Here is an 18,711-nt window from a genome sequence, read left to right as displayed (position 1 = left end):
CTCAGCAATGTCACTTTACCTCTGAATCTCAATTCTCTCCAAGAGTTGCTGCAAATGAGAAAAATGGCCCCCAAGTACCCAGTGAAGGACCAGGCTTAGTGAGAAAAATAACTTGGCCATTATTTTCCCATAGTGCCTGACCTGCCCCTGATGGGTGAAATGGCTAGATAAACACAGGTACAGAAGCAGAGTTTCAATGCCAACCACTCCCAGTCTGCAGTGGCCGGGCACAAGTGCCCAGGAGGGTTGGGGCTAGCAGGTCAGGCCCATGATGCAATCATAGCTTCCTGCTAACAGGTGAACCATGACCCTTAGGAAATGGAAAAACAACTCATTAACAAGGAGTACAAAACAAAACCTTGGTGAACATTTATTTCTCATCATACAGAACTGGTAGCAAAGCCAAAGACTTCTGTTCTTGAACACTGAATAGCCCTCCCCACCCACCTACAGGACATTTACAGAGTCATCGTGTCCCCTCTCGAACCCGAACCCCAGGGCTGGGGCACTTTCCCTCCAGCCCAACTTCACTGCAGGGCGGGCCGAGAGGCCTGCGGGGGTGCCAGTCACATCCCCACGCCTGCATGGGGAAGAAATGCGGCACACCGACCAGGCCCCTCCCCTGCCCCAGCCCAGAGAGGAGCGCAGCAGCCAGCAGCATCTTGGCCTTTGGCTTCTTTCAGTCACCTCCAAACTGGTCAGAGAGGAGTCACATACTACTGAAAAAAGGGCAAGGGAAGTCATAATTCACAGCTTATTTGCTACAAAAAGTGCCTGGGATCAGTCCTTGGTTGCTTCTGCCTCCAAGCAATCCACCTAAAATTGAGGAGAGGGGACAGAAACTGGATGGTCCTTGGAGGTAGCCAGGAGACTGACTGCAAGAGTGGGGGGCTCCCAGGGGCCTTCAAAATCCTTCAAGATTTGTGGCTCACTGCTGGCAGGGTGGCCTGAGAAACCCAGACATGGAACTTAGCCCCACCTCTCGGTCGGCAATGCAGCTTCGGAGATAGAGGTCAAGGAGTTTTGGCAATATCGCCATGGTCACCTGGCCAGTGGCAGGGTCCAAACAAGAACCGGGGGATCTCCTGCCTCTCCCTTTGGGCCATGTGCCACCTAGAAAGGATCAAGATTTTGGCAAACGTGTGCAGCAGAGCCACAGGAGACAGGAGGGCAGGGTGCTGGGCAGGTGCAGCTCTGGACAGAGCAGACTGCCCCGCCCTCCGCCTCCTTGTTGCCACTGACCATGGCTTCAGAGGCGAGCCGCTGAAGAGGTTTGAATTTCACCCATAAAGGACCAAAATACAGAGAACTTAGACTCTAATACTTCCTACTCTTCAGAAAGCGGTGACCAACAGAGCTACTCCAATCCTCTAATGATAACCTACTGGTTTGAAGTACTCGGTCGCTCTCGTGGGGCACCAGGTGTGGGAGAGGAGGGCAGGAGGGCAAAGGACGTCAAAGGAAGTGAAGTAGGGCTGGGGCAGTCAGGAAACAGGGGGCCTTCAGGTTGTCTGACAGAACGGGTTTTTGGGGAGCTGGATGCACAGACCAGCTGTGACCCTGACTTTCACATTGATGGGTGAATGGCAGGTGAGAGGTAAATGAGAAAGGAATGAGGGAGGAGGAAAATGAAAGCTGCTTGGAGTGTCAGTTCCTGGACCTGTTTGCCTCTCTCCCTGGGGGCCGGCGAAGGACCTTCCCGGTCCAGGAAGGTCACAGTACTTGCGGAGCCTGGGGCCCACCCTGGGGGCGCATGGTCCAAAGTCAGCCCATTTTACTTCCGGTGCCCTCTGCCTCTGGGTGTAGGGGCAGGAGAAGGGGCATGGCCCCTGGGGATCTGCTAGTCCTCTTCCAGCTGCCGGGGACAAAGCTCAGATCCCAGAGATCCTGTCCATTCCAGTGAGAAAACAAAGGGCGTGGCTGCATGGCACACAAAAGCCCACCCCCCCAGAGCGTGGTGGGCGGGCGTGGGACAGAAAGGGATCGGGTCTGTCTCCAGACACAGAAGTTCTTGCTGGGACGATGATATCCCCAGGGTCAGCTGCTCCAGGCCCAGGTCTTGGGCAGGAGTCAGGTCATGTACCGAGTGATGGCTCGGAGGGCGTAGAGCAGGGCGGCCTGCATGCGGGCCTCCAGGAGCAGCAAGTTCACGTGGACCTGGGGCACAGATGAGGGCTCGTCAGCGACAGATGTCCGTTCTCCCCACCCCCATCCCTCCCACATCGCTACTGTCCCTGACCACCCACCTCATCCTTCCCTTTCCTAAGGCTTGGAACCGCTGGGGTCAATGACTGCTGAGGCATTTCAACGATCGCCCCTATTGTGACTGATCTCTTTATCCCCTGAAGCTAAAAATAAGAACTGCCACTGAGCACCTCTTTGGGATTGGACATTTACATTCATTTTCTCATTGCATCCTCTCAGCAGTTTTGAAATGCAGGTTGTATGTATTCCCATTGTAAAGACAAAAAAGCTCAGGGAGGCAGAGTGACGTGCCCAAGGTCACACTGCTACTGAGTTACAGTGTTACGATTTCACCCCAGGTCCCCCTGGCTGCCACTGAGGACCCTGTGAAGCACATTCCCACCTCACAGGTGAGTAAATGGAGTCTGAAAGCACGAGTGGAATGGGGCTTACGCCCAGGCCAATATGCTCAGGTATCCCACCAGCAGTACTGACTCAGACTGGGGTACCTCGTTGGGTCCTGACCCCCGGGCACCCTCTATCAGCCAGGCTGACCTAGTTCCACCCTGTCCCTCCCCCTTGGCCATACCCTCACCTTCTCTGAGTGGCGGAAGTGCCTCCAGAAGAGGCTGTACATTCTTCGGGTGGTCTTCTCTGGGTAGCAGGCCACTGTCTTGATATAGATCTTGAGGTTCCGCTCCAGGAGCTGGTTCACCTCCCCGTAGTCATAGTCATCGTACCTGGAGGAAAAGGCCCCAATAGCATCACTCACCCTTGGCTCCAGAACTAGCTCCTCTCCCCTAGCCCCACCCTATGAAAGTAGGAACAGAGTGTGGAGAAGAGGCAGAAGGGCGCCTTTCCCTTCTCTCTCTCAGGCACACTGCTCCCTGCCTTTCTCTCTCCTAAGGTCCGAGGGCCCGTCTTTTGCTTCTTGCTTCCTGAGCCTACATGGTCCAGCTGACTCTCTTCTACTCCCTCTGTAACTTTCTCTTATAACTTGGAAGGAAGGAAGGAAGGAAGGAAGGGAGGGAGGGAGGGAAAGAAGGATGGAAGGAAGGAACAGATGGAAGGGAGGGAGAAAAGGCAGAAGAGAGGAAGCAATTGGGAGTTTGGTTCCTCTTGGAAAAATAGCTCATGCCGTATATCACAGGCCAATGAATGCATAGAGAATAAGCATGCTTTATTCGGTACCAACTTTGTACCATGTGAACATATACTCATGGAGTACTCAACAACTACTGTATACAAAACTACTAGATACAATACATGGCAATCATCAACATTGTTTTATAGATGAAACTGAAGTTCAGAGAAGTAATGTCACTTGCCCTAGGTCACACAGCCAGGAACAGGATTGGAACCTAGTTCTGCCTGGCTCCAAGGTCATATTCACTACTCTACTGTGAAGGCTATGGAAGATGGGCTGGGAAGTCAGTGCGAGTATTTACCCTGGAGAAGGAAAGGGCAAAAAGGAGCTGGTACCCATTTTACAGAGGAGCAAAGTAAGGCTTGGAGAAGGCAATTAACTTGTTTGATGTCAAAAAGTAAGTCGGTGACCAGTCTAGAAGCTGCTTTGCCATTCCCCTGCCCTGTGAGCCAGTGAGTCATCTCAAATCAGTGAGGGTGGGAAAGACTGGTTGAAAACTGTTGGACAGATTCAGAAGACAAAGGTACAGGATCAAAGATCGTCTTGGAGAATGGAGAGGCCTGGACCTGAGAGCTGGGCAGGAATTAGCCTGTACCCATCCATCTTTGATCTCCTGGTGAGAAACCTGCCAACGGCCAGCAGGGTGTCGGCCAAGTGAGTAAGCTCAACCCACCAAGCAAAATCTGATTAAGATAGTAATACACAGAAATACACATCTGTGCCTTTTTAAACATTGGGGTAATTTTCAAAAATAGGTTTTTAAAGTTGTTCTTTTTCTTTCTCCCACATCTGAGTGTATATAAGACTACAGTGTGATATTTCATTTTAATTGATTTTAGAGAGAGAGGAAGGGGAAGAGAGAGAAACATCAATTTGTTGTTCCACTTATTTATGCATTACTGGTTGATTCTTGTATGTGCCCTGACCAGGGATTGAACTAGTAACCTTGGGGTATCGGAATGACACTCTAACCAACTGATTTTTGTTTTTTGATGTTTGGAATTGAAATGTTAAATGAGAAAAGCAAGGAAAAAAATCATGTGTTCACTAAAATATACTGTCTGAGTGAAATTCACAGGCAAGAAAATCTTGTTTTCATAAACTTATATACATCTTGGTTATTTGTGTATGGAAAAAAGACAGGAAGGAAATACTTGACAATAATAAGAGTGGGTGGTATCATGGATAGCTTTTATTTTCTCCTTTTTGTTATCTGTTTTCTAAATTTACTAAAAATTCAGGCTGTTTCTCTTTACTAACATCAAATATATATACACATATATATATATTTTAATGAAATTACCATAATAATTTCAACGATATAAAAAGCAACTACATTAAAAAAGCAATGTCGAAAAATGTCACATGGTGCAAATGTGGTTATAGAATAGAATTTTGGGAAATTGTTTTTTCCTTAAGTCTCTGAATGTCCCACAAAGTTATCAGAGTGTGACTTTAAAAAAAAAGATTTTCTTTATTTATTTTTAGAGAGAGGGGAAGGGGGAAAGAAAGAGAGGAAGAAAAGCATTAATGTGTGGTTGCCTATCACGTGCCCCCACCTGGGGACCTGGCCCACAACCCAGGGCGTGTGCCCTGACTGGGAATCGAACCAGCGACCCTTGGGTTCACAGAGTGGCACTCAATCCACTGAGCCACACCAGCCAGGGCAAAGTGTGATTTTTTAAAAGATAAAAAATAATAACAATTGTTCTGGGTATATCCTTAATAAGTAACCTCACATCTAGGGTTTACCTGTGAGGAGTTAGGTATAAGACTAGTTAGGCAGTGTGCATGGTGTTTGTGTAGTGAAAAACTGCAAACTACATAAATACCCCAAAACAGAAAAATGGTTGAATAATTATATTATACCCAAAACAGAACACCCATGCAGTAGATTCAGCGGTAACAAACATAGAAGATCTACCTATACTGACAAGAGAGGCAGTAGATCACTAAGTAAAAAACCCACTTGTAGAATATTTCAAATATGATCCCATCATTTTTTTAAAAAGATACTAAAAAAATTAGAAGTATTTAGGTAACAAGATGAAAATATAATTCATCACTCATTACATATTCTATGGAGACAACACGAGCGAATAACAATTTGGGGTACAGACTTCCACATGTTTTCACGCATGCACACACTTTTATTAAAAAAAAAAAAAGAAAAGAAAATGATGATTCTGGATGGTGACCAACTTTCTTTTTTCTCAATACGCTTTGAACATTTTCCCATGACACTATAAACAGACCATTGTTGTAATTTTTAATAGCTGTATAGTATTTCATTGACTGGATACGTCATCTAAAGGACCCTACTGATGGGCACTTATGTTGTCCATATTTATTATGAGAGAACTGCTACTTGGGATGGAAATGCGAGCATAACTCGCTCTCTCTGATATATAGTTATCTCTAGGGGGTGGGGTTAAAGAGTTTCATTTACAAAGCTTGGACAATAGTGAGCACATCTATTATTTTTTAAAATCAGCAAAGAAATAAATGTGCTCTGACAAACAGTCTAGGCAGGAAGGAAGGAGAAGAGGAAAAAGAAACGACTGTGAGTGCAGATAGGACCCGCAGTGCGCGCACGGCCTGGATGCAGGGCCGCTACTTGCCTGATGCCGAAGACGCAGTGGATGTAGTTCCAGATGGCCCTGCGGAGCATGGAGGTGTCTACGCCGCTGTGCATGGCCATGGTGTTGTAGGTGAGGCTATAGGCCGCCTGGAACTTCTCATCCAGCAGCTGCCCTCCTTCAGGGTAGAGCCGCTGGATCAGTGAGTATCCATGGTCCTCCCAGGTATAGTCCTGAGAAACATGGCAAGGGGTGAATAAGTGGAATCTTGGAGCCCAAGAGAGACCCCATCCTCTGGAGCACACCTCCCCACCCCACAAATCTAACCTACTGCTTGGTCTGGGCCTGAGGAGCCGAGAGGGACACAGATAAGCCCCTTCACGACCCAGGGTCTCCCACTTCCCTCGTGGAATCTTGAGGGAAAGAAGGTGCCCAACTCTAATGACTCAAACCATCTCCCCCACCCCCCCCGATTGTAAATCCAGAGCAATGCCAAGATTAGTTGGGAGAGCCCACCTGGGCACGGAAGGTGGGGGGCGCCTGAGCCCCTCGCCGGGTGAAGTCCTCATATCCGAAAGTGGGGTCTTCTACAAAGCATAGCATGTCTGGGTGTGGAGAAGGCTCCAGAATGTCAGCTGAGGACATGAGAGAGAGGTCACAGTGAGGTCAAGGCATGGAGCACAGAGGTCTCCACTCCTGACTGATCAACGGGGCCAGGCAACGCAGAGGAGAAGGCCAGAGAAAGCCCCTTGCTACAGTGAGCAGAACCAGGACTCCAGCTGGAGCCAGGCCTGGGGGAGGAGGTGAATCAGGCCCATGGACCTGGGGATGAGACTAGGTAATAGTAGCAGCAGTCGTGACAACAGCAGTTATTTATGGAGCCATTTACCCTGGGCCAGGCTCTGTGCTAAGGGCTTTGCTTTTCTTGTTCCATTTGCCCTACACATCAATTTTTCATGTGGGAGGAGACTGAGGCCGGAAGTGATTTATCGGTGGTCACACTGCCAGAAAGGCTAACAGGCCAGATTCAAACCCAGGTCTGACCCCAGCATACAAGAGATGCAGTGCATGGAGGTGCCTACTCCACAGCAGAGACGGCAAAAGATGGGGGGCAGCCCCTGGAGCCTGGATGTCTGTGATCCTGTACCTGAGGGGGTCACCAGCAGGCTCTCCGACTTCTCCAGCTCAAAGCGGCTCTCCATCTCCTCCTGGGATGCTCCCTCGTCCCGCAGCAGGCTCTCCTGAAGCTGCCTCATGCGTTCCATCAGAGCCTCCACGTCTCGGGCGGCCTCGAAGCCCTGGAGGGGGGACTCAGTGATGACCACCCGCTCCTCCTCCCTCGGCCGCCCCGGAAACTCCACACGTCTTTCCCACGTGCCAGCCCTTCCTGAATGGGCAGTTCCCATGGGCTGTGCTCCCCGAAATGAAGTTTAAGAAGATACAGAACAGACATGTCTTCTCTGAGCATTGACTATCCGCCCAGGTGAGGGTTTTTAAATATCTGTACCATCATATTAAAACAAGGCCATCTTATAGAGTAAGAGGCAAACTTCATATTTTAGAAGTGCTAGAAACCAGGAGACTTGAAGTCTATGGCGCTACATGTTGAGAAGCCAGTCACCTGGTTATATTATTTAATCCTCAAAACCCGCTATGAAGTAGCAGTCTTTATCCTCATTTATAGATGAGGAAATGGAACTTCAAAGTCAAGTAACTTTTCTAAGGCTTCTCACTGTGCGACAGGATGACGGGCCACGCCAGCTTCCTCTCCCACCACGCCCCAGGCCAGTGACTTACCCCAGAACTGTTCAGTGAGTCCCTGCTCGGGGGGCTGCTTTGCTCATTGGGGGGCGAAGGTGCCTGGAGGGCAGGGCTGCCCTCCGGGTCCCCCTCAGGCAGGATGCCACAGCCAAACACAAAGGAGGCCAGTGAGTGACAGTGGGTGAGCAGGACCAGGGCCTGGATGAGCTCAGCCAGGGACCAGCTATGCTCGCCTGTCTTCAGCAAGGCCTGGAGAGGAAAGAAGGCCAGACTTGCTCAGTGCTTGCCCCTGGGCTGCCTGCCATGTCCCAGCCCGGCCCTGTGCTGCCTCAGGGTCCTGCCTCCCTGCCCACTGCACCTGGATATGCTCCTTGGTGATAAGCCATGGCCGATGTGCCAGCAACTTGTTGATCTCGTTAAGCTTGCGCAGCTTCTCAGGGGCACGGTGGAGGCCAAGCAGCCATTCGGGGTCACCACCAGTCTGCAGAAACTCGGCCATGTGGGAGCCCACCAGGTAGGAACACTGGTGGCGGGCGGCAGCCTGTGGAGGTGAGTAGACAGAGCCTTAGGTCACGCTCTTCTTTCTGCACCCTGCTCAGGGTGAGTACCCCACGGAGGGTGACATCACAGGCCTCGCTGTTGCCTGCGAGGCAGGACATTTGGGTTCTAACCCCACTCTGCCACTGGTTTGTTATTCTACCTCAGGCAGGTCATCTACTCCTTTATGCCTCAGTTTCCCAAGCTGTAGAGCAGGCACTAAAGATGCCTCCCTTCAAAATCTAAAATTCTACGGTCAGATAAATGCAGGGCTCTCCTCTGCTTCGCCTCATAAATGGAATCAGTTCAGGAAGTCCTCAGCAAAAGATGTGCAGACTGAACCCCCCAGTACAGCCACCTCCTTGACAGTCAGGCTTGGACAGGCTCACCATGATGGCGATGTAGTGGCGCCAGGAGCTGGCCAGGGGCCCATCTGTGTGCAGCAGCAGGTAGTGCAGGCGCCAGAATCTGATAAGGTAGTCGGGGTGCAGGCCCATCACCACGGCCAGGTTGTCCACCCGCCCCGAGGACATCAGCGCCTCCAGTCCCAGGTTCTGCTCGGGGCTCTCAGCTCCCTCCTGAAGGACCTGCCAAGCAGAGGCGAGAAGATGGGTCCCTGCCTGTCTTTCCCACCAAGACCGACAGATTCCTTGCAGTGGGATTTTAACAGCAAGAAACTGAAAACAACTACCATGTCCCAAAAGAGAATATGAGAGTAAAAGATATTTCATTAAGTGATGAAATACTTGTTAGATACCCACTATAATATATAACAAGAGCCAACACTTAAATAATGCTTCAGATGAGCCAGGTACTGTTTTGAGCGCTTTATATGCATTTACCCTTTGAATTCTTACCAACTAAGAAAAAAGAACTCTATTTTCTCCATTTTTAAATAAAAAACCTCAGGCACAGAGATTAAAATACCGTTTCTCCTGCCTTCACGGCAGCTCTGTGCTAACACTGCAAATCCGCACAGCCGTGGGAAGGGGGTGCAAAACAGTGAGCACTTCCTGGGTGACTTCTCCAGGCCAGGGCTGAGTCTGGAGCTCCCCCTGCACACTTCACTGAATTTTCCCATTTATGCTGTGAGGAGGACACTACTTCTCCCCACTGATGGACGAGGACGTCAAGGCCCAGAGAGGCTTCATTCCCTTTACAAGGTTCCAGATCTAGTGAATGACAGAACCAGCATTCAGATCTAGATGAATCCCGAAGCTTATTTCTTTTCTTTTTAATTTTTAAAATATGTGTATTGAGTTTAGAGAGAGAGGAAAGGAAAGAGAGAAACAATGACTGGTTGCCTCCCATACACACCCCGACCAGGGATCGAACCTGCAGCCCTTTGGTGTACAGGTTTATGCTCCAACTAAGCCACCTGGCCGGGACAGCAATCCTCTTTTTTAATAAAGGAAAGAAATAGGATTTGGCTCTGGCCAGTGTGGGTCAGTTGGTAGGAGCATCGAACCTACGTTGCAGGTTCGATTCCTGGTCAGGGCACATACCTAGGTTGCAGGCTTGACGCCTCCAGTCAGGTTCCTACAGGAGGCAAACAATGGATGTTTCTCTCTCTCCCTTCCTCTCTCTCTGACATCAATAAACATACCCTTAGGTGAGGCTTAAAAAACATTAAGTAAATAAATAAAAGGGGAGTGGTTATTTCTAAATGAAAAAATAAAATGCAAGAACAATACCTGAGCTTAAAATTCTGGGCTTTGGACAAGAATAATCAGCAACAAGGTTGTTTACTTTCCACTTACAAAGGGTGGAGGGAACTGAGGGCTTAACCATTTGTTAACAGCTAATTAACTACTTAGCCTACAAGTTTAGGAGGGAAGAAAGAACAAGGAAACAAAATATCTGTCTTTGTTCATTCAAGGCCAAAGAAAGAGAAGAAAACTATTTTTAAAACCTTTCTGAGCATACACAGGCATCCCCACCCCCACACCAACCCTGCCCTGGAATGTCAGCTCTTTGAGGGCAAGGATTTGTTCTTCCCTGTTGTATCCGCAGTACCCAGAACAGTGCCTGACTCAGGAATCATTCAATAGACAGCTGTTACATGAATGAATGCTCCGACTCAGGAAATGAAAGAGGTCTCTGTTGTATTAAGTGAAAAACAAAACAAAACAAAACAAAAAAAAAACAAACAAAAAAAACAAAACAATAACCTGCCCCTAAAACAGGCTGTAAACTATGACCTTGGTTCTGTATGAAAAAAGTCTGGGAAACAATGGTTATCTCTGGGTGGGGGGGTGGTAGGAATTACAAGAGACTGCAGTTTTCTAAAACACTGGAAAATTTTTTAAATAATGAACATACACTTTGGAAGTAAAAAAAAATTTTTGTGGTGTGTGCACAGTCAAGGATGAGAAGACAAACAAACAGACAGCTCTGACCTCTTGAGGAAAAGGGGGCCTTGTTCTGGGAACCAAACCTTGGTTCATTACCTAGCTGGGTCACTATCACGTTATCATCTCTTTGGGCCTGTTTCTTTCCAGCAAAATAAGGTTGATTCACCTGCCTCACTGAGCTGTTTTGTGGATGGAGTGAGTCAGGAACCTGAAGGGGTAGTTTCAAAACTGCTATTTCGAGAAATAGGAAAAGGCCCTCACCCACTCCTATGTCCCTTCCTCCCAGCGACCAAGGATTCCTAACCCCTTGCAGGCTTACCTCCTCCACTGGGATGAAGGCGCTGGGCCCCCGAGGGCCGCCCCGCACCCGCCTCTCCCTCTGCTCCTAGAAGGAAACACACCAGGCTCAGTTGGAGGTAAAAGGAAGGACTGGAAGGGTAGGTAGTTCTCTCTCCAGTTTTCTCCTCCTACCCGAGGGGCCACACTGAGGTTTAAAACCCCCTTTTGGGTGCACTCTGCATGGAGGAGTCGGGCGGGAGATAAGACACCTGTTCGGTGGGTGGAGATGGGGTAAACAAAGAGAGGGTCCACGCCACAGGCTTAGTCCAGTATGGGGGGAAGGGTCTGAGGAAGGGAAATATACAGCCACCGTGTTGCTGTATCCAAATGACCACCTTCTTGGCAGCCCTGGAGAATCCATATGAGAATCTCCCTCATTTACATCCCGAAGCCAAGTTGCCAAGCACCCTCAAACTGTCGTTTCTTCACCCCTCCCACCATCACCACCTCACAGAACACTACTGTCTTTTTTCTGGACAACCAACCACAGCCTCACCAGTGGTCTCCCTGCCCTATCCTACCAACCTCTACTACCTTAACAAAACAAATGAATAAATAAGCCCCACTCCCACTTCTAGGACTAGGAGATTTATTGAGTACATGACCCTGGTGGTTTCTGAAGAGGGCAAACTTTCTGCAGCCAGAGTAGACCTTAAGTGCAAATCTGATTAACTGACTTAAAACCCTGCCTCTATGCCCATAGCTTTTGAGATAAATAAGAGTTGCTCTGGCCCACCACCCTCCCACCAGTCACTCCTTCTGCAGAGCTAACTCACAGTCTTCCGGGGTCTGGGAAATATCTTTCAGACCCTCATCTGTGACCCTCACAAGTCTCAGTGCCTTGCTTCTGAAAACACTGTCTTCTAACTGTCTGAATTAGGTCTCCCTACTACTAGATCACACTTCGTGGAGAGTAGGGCCGGGCCATTCACAGTAGCCCCTGAATGAAGAACACAGAGAAAGCAGAGAGGCATCAAGGGAACCAAGGGAGGGCGTACACTGCTGACAGGAGCAGCTATTCTGATGTGCACGTATTAGAGCCTATTGGGCTGCCACCAATTACATACTAGATCTGCTCCTATGTCCAGAGGTGAGGTTCACAAAGGATATTTTACTTAGTTATTTTGATAACTGGAAAGGCGGTTCTCAGCACTGGCCCTAGAGGTGACCCAATGCAGAGTTATACCCTCACTGGACAGAAATGATGTTCCCCTAACTCTCCCCTTTCATTAAAATCCGGACTTATTACCAATAAACCCAGGTGTCCAGGAACTAAAGATTATAACTGAACCCTCCTTCTCAGATGGCCAAAAGCCCCCTGAGGGAGGCAGAGGTCTGGGGCTCTGGAAGAGGGCAAAGGAAAGAACAACGGGACCTGGAAGTCCCGGGTGTGAATAACAACTCTGCCACTAATTTGCTGTGTGACTCTGAGAAAGTAACCTAAACTCTCTGGGCCTTAACCCTGAACAATGCAAGGTGGTTGGGCTGACCGCTCAGGCCTCTTTCAGCCCACACTTCTAGGAGTCACCAGGCCAGGCTCGTCCAAGTCCAGCACAGAAACCACCATAAGCCCCAGGCACGCACGTTTTAACTTCCCTCCTCCCTCACCAAAGAGAAAAAGCCTAACAGCTCTGTGTGGGAGATAAGAACTGCTGACTCCACAAAAAAGGCCTCCCCCTCAGGGGATCTGAGGACAGAAAAAACCACAGCCAGGTGGGGTGGGGAAGGGCAGGGTGGAAGGGGGGTTTGGGGGGTTGGGGGGAGCCAGGAGGGCCCACCAGGGTGCTAGCAAAGTACAGGAAACAGCCTTGGGTGCCCCTCTCATTCTAAAATCTGTCTCATGCACTGTCAAGGAGGAAGCCTGTGGGTCTTTAAGTGACAGATCTGGATCCACCGACATTTTCAGCCCTGATGATGTAGCAGAGCACAGTAGAAGACAGGGGCTCTTGACAACCACTGCCCGTGCTCAGAGGACACCTCCACCACCGTCTGCTACCCACGTGAGCCTCAGTTTCCTCACCAAATAATGGGGCTAACAGGCTCTACTTTCACTGGGTAGTCATAAGGATTTAATCAGACAAGGCCCCTACCTCAGTGCATCTATCACAGTAAGCACTTAATACAAGTTAGCCATTATTAACCTCAGTGTTGGCTCAAACCATGGCTTTTCAACCCAAGCAGTGCTTCAGAATCCCTTTGAAAGCTTTCTTAAGAACACCAATGCCAAGGCCCCATCTCCAGCAATTCTAATTTAACTGGGTGGGCATAGCACAGTTTACAGTCAGGGTGCATAAGGCATTGTGCTCAGTGCTTTCCAGCTGGAACCCAAATTAATCTGTTTATTCAACAAATGTTTTTGATGACCACATTTCAGGCAACAACAGTACAGGAGTAAAAAGACAAAGTCTCCGCCTCCGTAGAATTTATCATCTAATAGAGAAAGGCAAATAAACAAATGATGAACAGGATTTCAAAACACAGATTATATAAAGTAAGTAAAACAGGGCAATGAGAGAGTTTATGATGGAAGGGGTGTGTGCCCAATCCTGTAGTCTGAGTACACAGGGCAAGCCACTGAGGAGGGAACTTTGAGTTGGTATCTAAACATCTAAATGAGTTTATTGGGCAGCAGGGCCTGTAAAGATGTGGTGGACCAGCATTCCAGCCAGACAATAGAAACTTCAAAGCTTTGAAGGCAAGACCAGGGAGATTCTAATCCAGAACTCCACTGCCCTGAAGGCTTCCCTAACCCTGACACCCAGAACTTCATGGGAAGCAGAAAGGGAAGGGTCCCAACTGCCAAGAGATGCCACCTCCAAAGCAGCCCTCCACTATTCCTTGGGAGTCAATAATAGTAACCGTAAGTCAATAATAATTGTAGGTGACAACCGTGATTACCACTGGCTAAGCATTTATTTCACATGCACTTTAAGGCAGGGACTGCTACCGGAGTTCCTGTATTACAGATGAGGAATAAAGCTCAGAGAGATCAAGTCACTTCTGGCCACTGAGCCAGGAAGGAGAGAGCAGAGTTGTGATACAAACCGACTATTCCCATTCTCTAAACTTCTCAAGGTCTCAATAGCCCCAACGCTTTGCATCTGGGGTTCACCAGGATTGAGAAGCTCCTTCTGCCTGCCCACGGCCCGGGAAACCCACAGCCCCCAATCACAGAATCTGTCCTACTGTGTTGTTTCTTACCTTGAGGGTGACCCTAGTTCCCTGTTGTTAACCTCCAGTGTCTAGCACAGTGCAGTCTGATAGAACTTTCCATAGCGATGGAATAGTCTTCATCCAATAAAGATGGTAGTCCCTAGCCACGGTGGCTGAGCAGCTGGAATGTCACTAGTGCAACTAAAAAATTGAATTTTAAATAAAAAAAAAATGAGCCCTGGCTGGCGTAGCTCAGTGGATTGAGCACAGGCTGCGAACCAAAGTATCGCAGGTTTGATTCTCAGTCAGGGCACATGCCTGGGTTGCAGGCCACGGCCCCCAGCAACTGCACATTGATGCCTGCCTCTCTCTCTCTCTCCCTCCCTCCCTCCCTCCCTTCCCTCTCTAAAAATAAATAAAAATAAAAAACTTTTAAAAAATTTTAAAATAATTATCAAAATTTTATGTGGCTAAGGGCTACTGTATTGGACAATGCAGTTTCAGCACACCTAATAAAGGCAAGGTCTCCACCCCACTTTACAGATGAAAGAGATGGAAGACTGAGGGGCAGGAGACCTAGCCAAGGTAACCCAGCTAGCATGGGCAGAGGGAAGACCAATGGCAACAGTTCCAACTGAGGGGTCCCACCGGACAGCAGGAACACTATTCAGACAGCCCTCTGGGTGGCCAGTCAACAGGGAGGGCTTCAGGCAAGTTGTAAAAAGAGGATAATCACCTCAGAGTTCAGTACTTGGCTCCTAACTTAAGCACTTGCTAAATGTTAACTTTTACATTAGCTCAGGCACTTGTATACAGTTTCTATCTAATCTTTATCAGTTTGGGGGTAGGGGTGGGGGTCTCTATGTTGCACTAAAGGAAAGATTAAGGTTCCAAAGGTTAAGTACCAGATGACAAGTGGCCAATCTGAGACTGAACTCAGCTTAGTCTAGCTTCCAAGGGTTCTGTCCCCCACACACACCAGGTTCTTGGAATGGCTCCAGCTTTATTCCTGGTATCCTACTCACAGCCTGCAAACTCCAGGACTCAAACAGACACCTGCGAAGTCAGTCTGCCACCTGGGAAAAGGCAGAGGCTACCCCACACCCATCCTGTGGGCAGCTGTGGTCTGCTGCGGTCTGCTGCACTCAGAGATACCTGCCTGGGCTGACACCTGAGAGGGAGACATAGAGCAAGCAGCCTCTGACCAGCCTTGGGGGTGGGGTGTGTGAGTGGTGCCACAACTCTCCGTGAGCTGGGCACTAAACTAAGCGCTTTACACATCTGATCTAGCTGATTGCTCGAAAACATGTGGAGGGAGACAGGTCGTATTACCCCTTCTTCAGAGACAGCTCATTGAGGCTCTTTCTGAGTCCTCCTCCAGACACACACACCTCAGACCTGACATCAAAGCCTGCAGAGTTCACAAAGGTCAGCTAAGCCAACAGGAGCAAACAGTTACAAGCACTTATTAAGTGCTAAGAACAGTGCTGGGATGTGACCTACAGAATGTTTCTAGTCCAGCAAGGGAGACAGACAAGAAATGCCTGATTATACAATTGTTACATTATAATTAGGATAAAAGCTCATACAAAGGAGAAAGGAGACCGGAGAAGGATATGCAGAAGGGACCTATCTGGTGGGGGAGGAAAGGCTTCCTGAGGAAATCATGTTTGAGGAAGTGATTCTAGACCCTAATAGGACTCTGAAAACATACTACCAATACTAAGGTGTCTGAAAGCCTTGACCCCTTGAAAGGGCGTGTGATGAAGTGATGGGAGTTGAAGGGACTGTACATGTGAGTCTTGCCTTGGTCCTTGGGCTACCAGCCTTGTAAGTTTGGCACCCTACCATCTTGCAAGGAATTCACTTAAAGCAGACATCTTCCCAAGGTCCTCCTTTCTTGAGAGAGAATATACAGAAAGGGTTCAGACATCCCCTACTTTCCCCCTTGCAGATAGGTGTCTTCTGTCTGAAGGCCACTCCCTCAGAGCTTGCTCAGACCACTTCCCAGGCAGTGTCCCAGAGAGGAATGGACCAACTCCCACCTCAGGCAGGAGGGACAGGCTCAGGCACACCCGGTTAAGACACTCTGGGGCAAAGAGAAATGTGTGATGGTCACATGCTAACAAGAACTAGCATGTTTGACACAGTTACTATGTTCCAGGCACTGTGCTTTGGCCTTTGCTTATATTCTCAGCCAATTTTCCCAATGGTCCCTCAGAAGTACTACTATCAAATCTCCATGGGAGAAAGGTGCAGATCAGAGAAGTGATCACATCACTTGGCCGAGGTCACACAGCAAGTGAGTGGGAGAACTAGTACATAAACCTGGAGCTCTGCCCAGGTGCTCTTAATAAAAAATATTACAGCAGATCCTTAAATAACATTGTTTCATTCAACATTGTTTATATCAATTAGTCTGTAGTTAAGACTGGTTTCCTTACACATCATTTGGCTTAAAGTTACAGAACCTACAGACAATGTTAAGTGAGGCCTTACTGTATTTCTGTTTTTGGCCCCCACAAAGTAGGAAACAGACTCAGGGTAAAGTGACTTGGTCAAAGTGACACAGCTGAGAATTGGCAGAAGCAGGTTTTGTTACTTCACGTGGGGCTCCTAAACCATGGTGGGAAGGTAAAAAAAACAACAGAAAACCCAGGACATAAACCATCCACTGCTGAAGGGAAGATCTCCTGAGAAACCACACTGCTCCAAGAAGCCAAGCGATTTTCCCAGGGTTGCCATTTAGGACTACCCACTGCCCCGCTCCCAACCCCAGTAATACAACTCGCGCCACTCTCCAGGTCTGGAAACCAAAGAAACACGCAAAACTCCCTGCACTGCCAAGTTCATTTGGAAACCTAGACATCCAGGCCAAAAATTGAGCTACTCTGTGGGGTTAGTGAAGGCAGCTTCTCCAAAGTCCCTCCAGGACCTCAATTTTGTCAACCTGTGAAATGGGACTTAGCAGTATAGTTCGTATTTTGCTAGTTTAGTCCTGAGGACTCAGAGAAAAGGCAAAACCCGAGGCTGACTTCTAGTAGGTGCTTTATAAATAAGATGTTCATTATCGACGGCGGTGGAGATGGAGTTGGGGAAGGCGAATTGCCAGATTAGGCCCAGCCTAGTTCCCAGTCTCACTGCAAAAGGAGTCCCTGCTAAACAAACTTGTGACACCTCCGACCACTTAGAAGGGCACAGCCTAATCCGCGCTTGGTTCTGGAGCGGTGGCCAGGGTTTTCGCCCTCTCCCCAGAGCTTTGGCCACCGCCGCCGCCGCGTACCGCCAGTCAGCTAAGGCCCGGAACCCGAACCCCCTTTCCAAATCGGGGTGCAGGTGGGGGTGGAGGACGAGGTCAACCTTTGTTGGTCAGTCCCAGGTGCCTCATTCTCCGCGCTAGGGGGACTGGAGAGGGGACGTACCCTACCTAGAAAGAGTGTTCTGAGCGCCAGCCCCAGCCCAGAGGCAGGGAATCTGCGGAAGGGGGCGGAGAGGAGGAGTGGTTGGGCCGCCGCGGCCGGGATTTGCCTGGACTTGACGACTCTCTCCACCAGAGCCCAAACCTAAGGAAACCTCCAGCAGACTCTCCTCTCATTGGCCAGGAGTCCGAGGGAGCCCAGGAGGGCTCCACAGTCCTGGGGGGAGGGGAGGGGAGGGGGCGGAGAGGACCGAGGCTTCCAGTTGATGCAACCCCTCTCCTGGTTTACGCGGTCCACTGTCCCTCCCCGAGCCGAGGGCGGAGGGGGGGGAGGGGGAGTGGCGGCGCACCGACTCGGCTCAGGCTAGCCCGAAGCTCGGACGCAGCTTGCGGTTCAACGTAAAAGTGGCGTGGCTCGGCTGCTGCTTACCTCTCCGGCCCCAGGGCCGCCGCCGCTGCCCCGGGAGAACGGCAGGTAGCCCTTAAGCTCCGCGCGGCATTCAGAGTCCGCAACGATCATGGTGTGCGCCAGGACCCAGCCGCGGCTCGCCGACGACCAGTGCACTGGAGGGTGTAGTGGACGGACGCACGCAGGAAGCCGGGACTGGGGGCCGCTGGGGAGGTTCTAGAACCCCGGGCTCTCTCTCTCAAGGTTCCAGGACGTTCCGAGAGCCCAGAATCCGGGAACGGCCGCTGCCTCGCTGGACTCTCCTCTCGTCCAGCTTCTGGAGCGATGAATGGCCTCAGAAGCCTGGGATCGGCCGCGGCGCACGGGTTTTCACGGCCCAGGGTGCTTCTGAAGTCCGCAGTGGCGACGGCTGCTCGCGGACCCACCGCTCCTCAGCATCCCCGCCGCGGAACTGCCAGCGCTCACCCAGGTCTGACACCGGCAGCACAGCTCAGCTCACTGCGTTCCCGTAGGGAGGGCGGGGACACAAAAGCCCCACGCCGCAGCCAATCAGATGTCTGTTTCCTGGAGAGGCGGGGCGACACCCCCTCAGGAGCCGACGGCTTAGCCAATCCACACGGAGAAGCGCCCGGGAACTCTGGGAGCTGTAGTCATCCCCCGACGAATGCTGCAAACTTTTGCAAAAGGATTTTGTCACTGTTGGCAATACCGGACGAGAGTGACAGCCCCGAGAGTCATTACAGCTGCGTGATGCAGCGGGACTTCACCGGGCTGGGCCAGAGAGCCGGGTGTGAAATCCCTCCTAATTACGTTCTTTATCTTTTCAGTTC

The 18,711-nt window shown here is 49.9% G+C and overlaps 1 protein-coding gene across 1 annotated transcript; it reads right to left on the bottom strand.

Annotated features, from left to right (window-relative positions):
* Window positions 1-345: 345 nt before the first annotated feature.
* Window positions 346-18,362, bottom strand: SESN2 (sestrin 2). Its single transcript, XM_045859664.1, has 10 exons — window positions 17,903-18,362; window positions 10,882-10,947; window positions 8,598-8,795; window positions 8,030-8,212; window positions 7,708-7,920; window positions 7,058-7,208; window positions 6,427-6,545; window positions 5,953-6,143; window positions 2,780-2,924; window positions 346-2,157 (listed from the first exon to the last, which is right to left on the bottom strand). The coding sequence occupies exons 1-10, from the start codon at window positions 17,990-17,992 to the stop codon at window positions 2,071-2,073; spliced, it is 1,443 nt and encodes a 480-aa protein (XP_045715620.1). The 5' UTR covers window positions 17,993-18,362; the 3' UTR covers window positions 346-2,070.
* Between the last annotated feature and the right edge of the window lie 349 nt (window positions 18,363-18,711).

Source organism: Phyllostomus hastatus, unplaced genomic scaffold (assembly GCF_019186645.2).
Source record: "Phyllostomus hastatus isolate PE091 unplaced genomic scaffold, TTU_PhHast_1.1 phas_scaffold_182, whole genome shotgun sequence".
NCBI lineage: Eukaryota > Metazoa > Chordata > Mammalia > Chiroptera > Phyllostomidae > Phyllostomus > Phyllostomus hastatus.
Note: the sequence above shows the minus strand (reverse complement) of the source record. Positions and strands in the feature narration are given on the sequence as shown.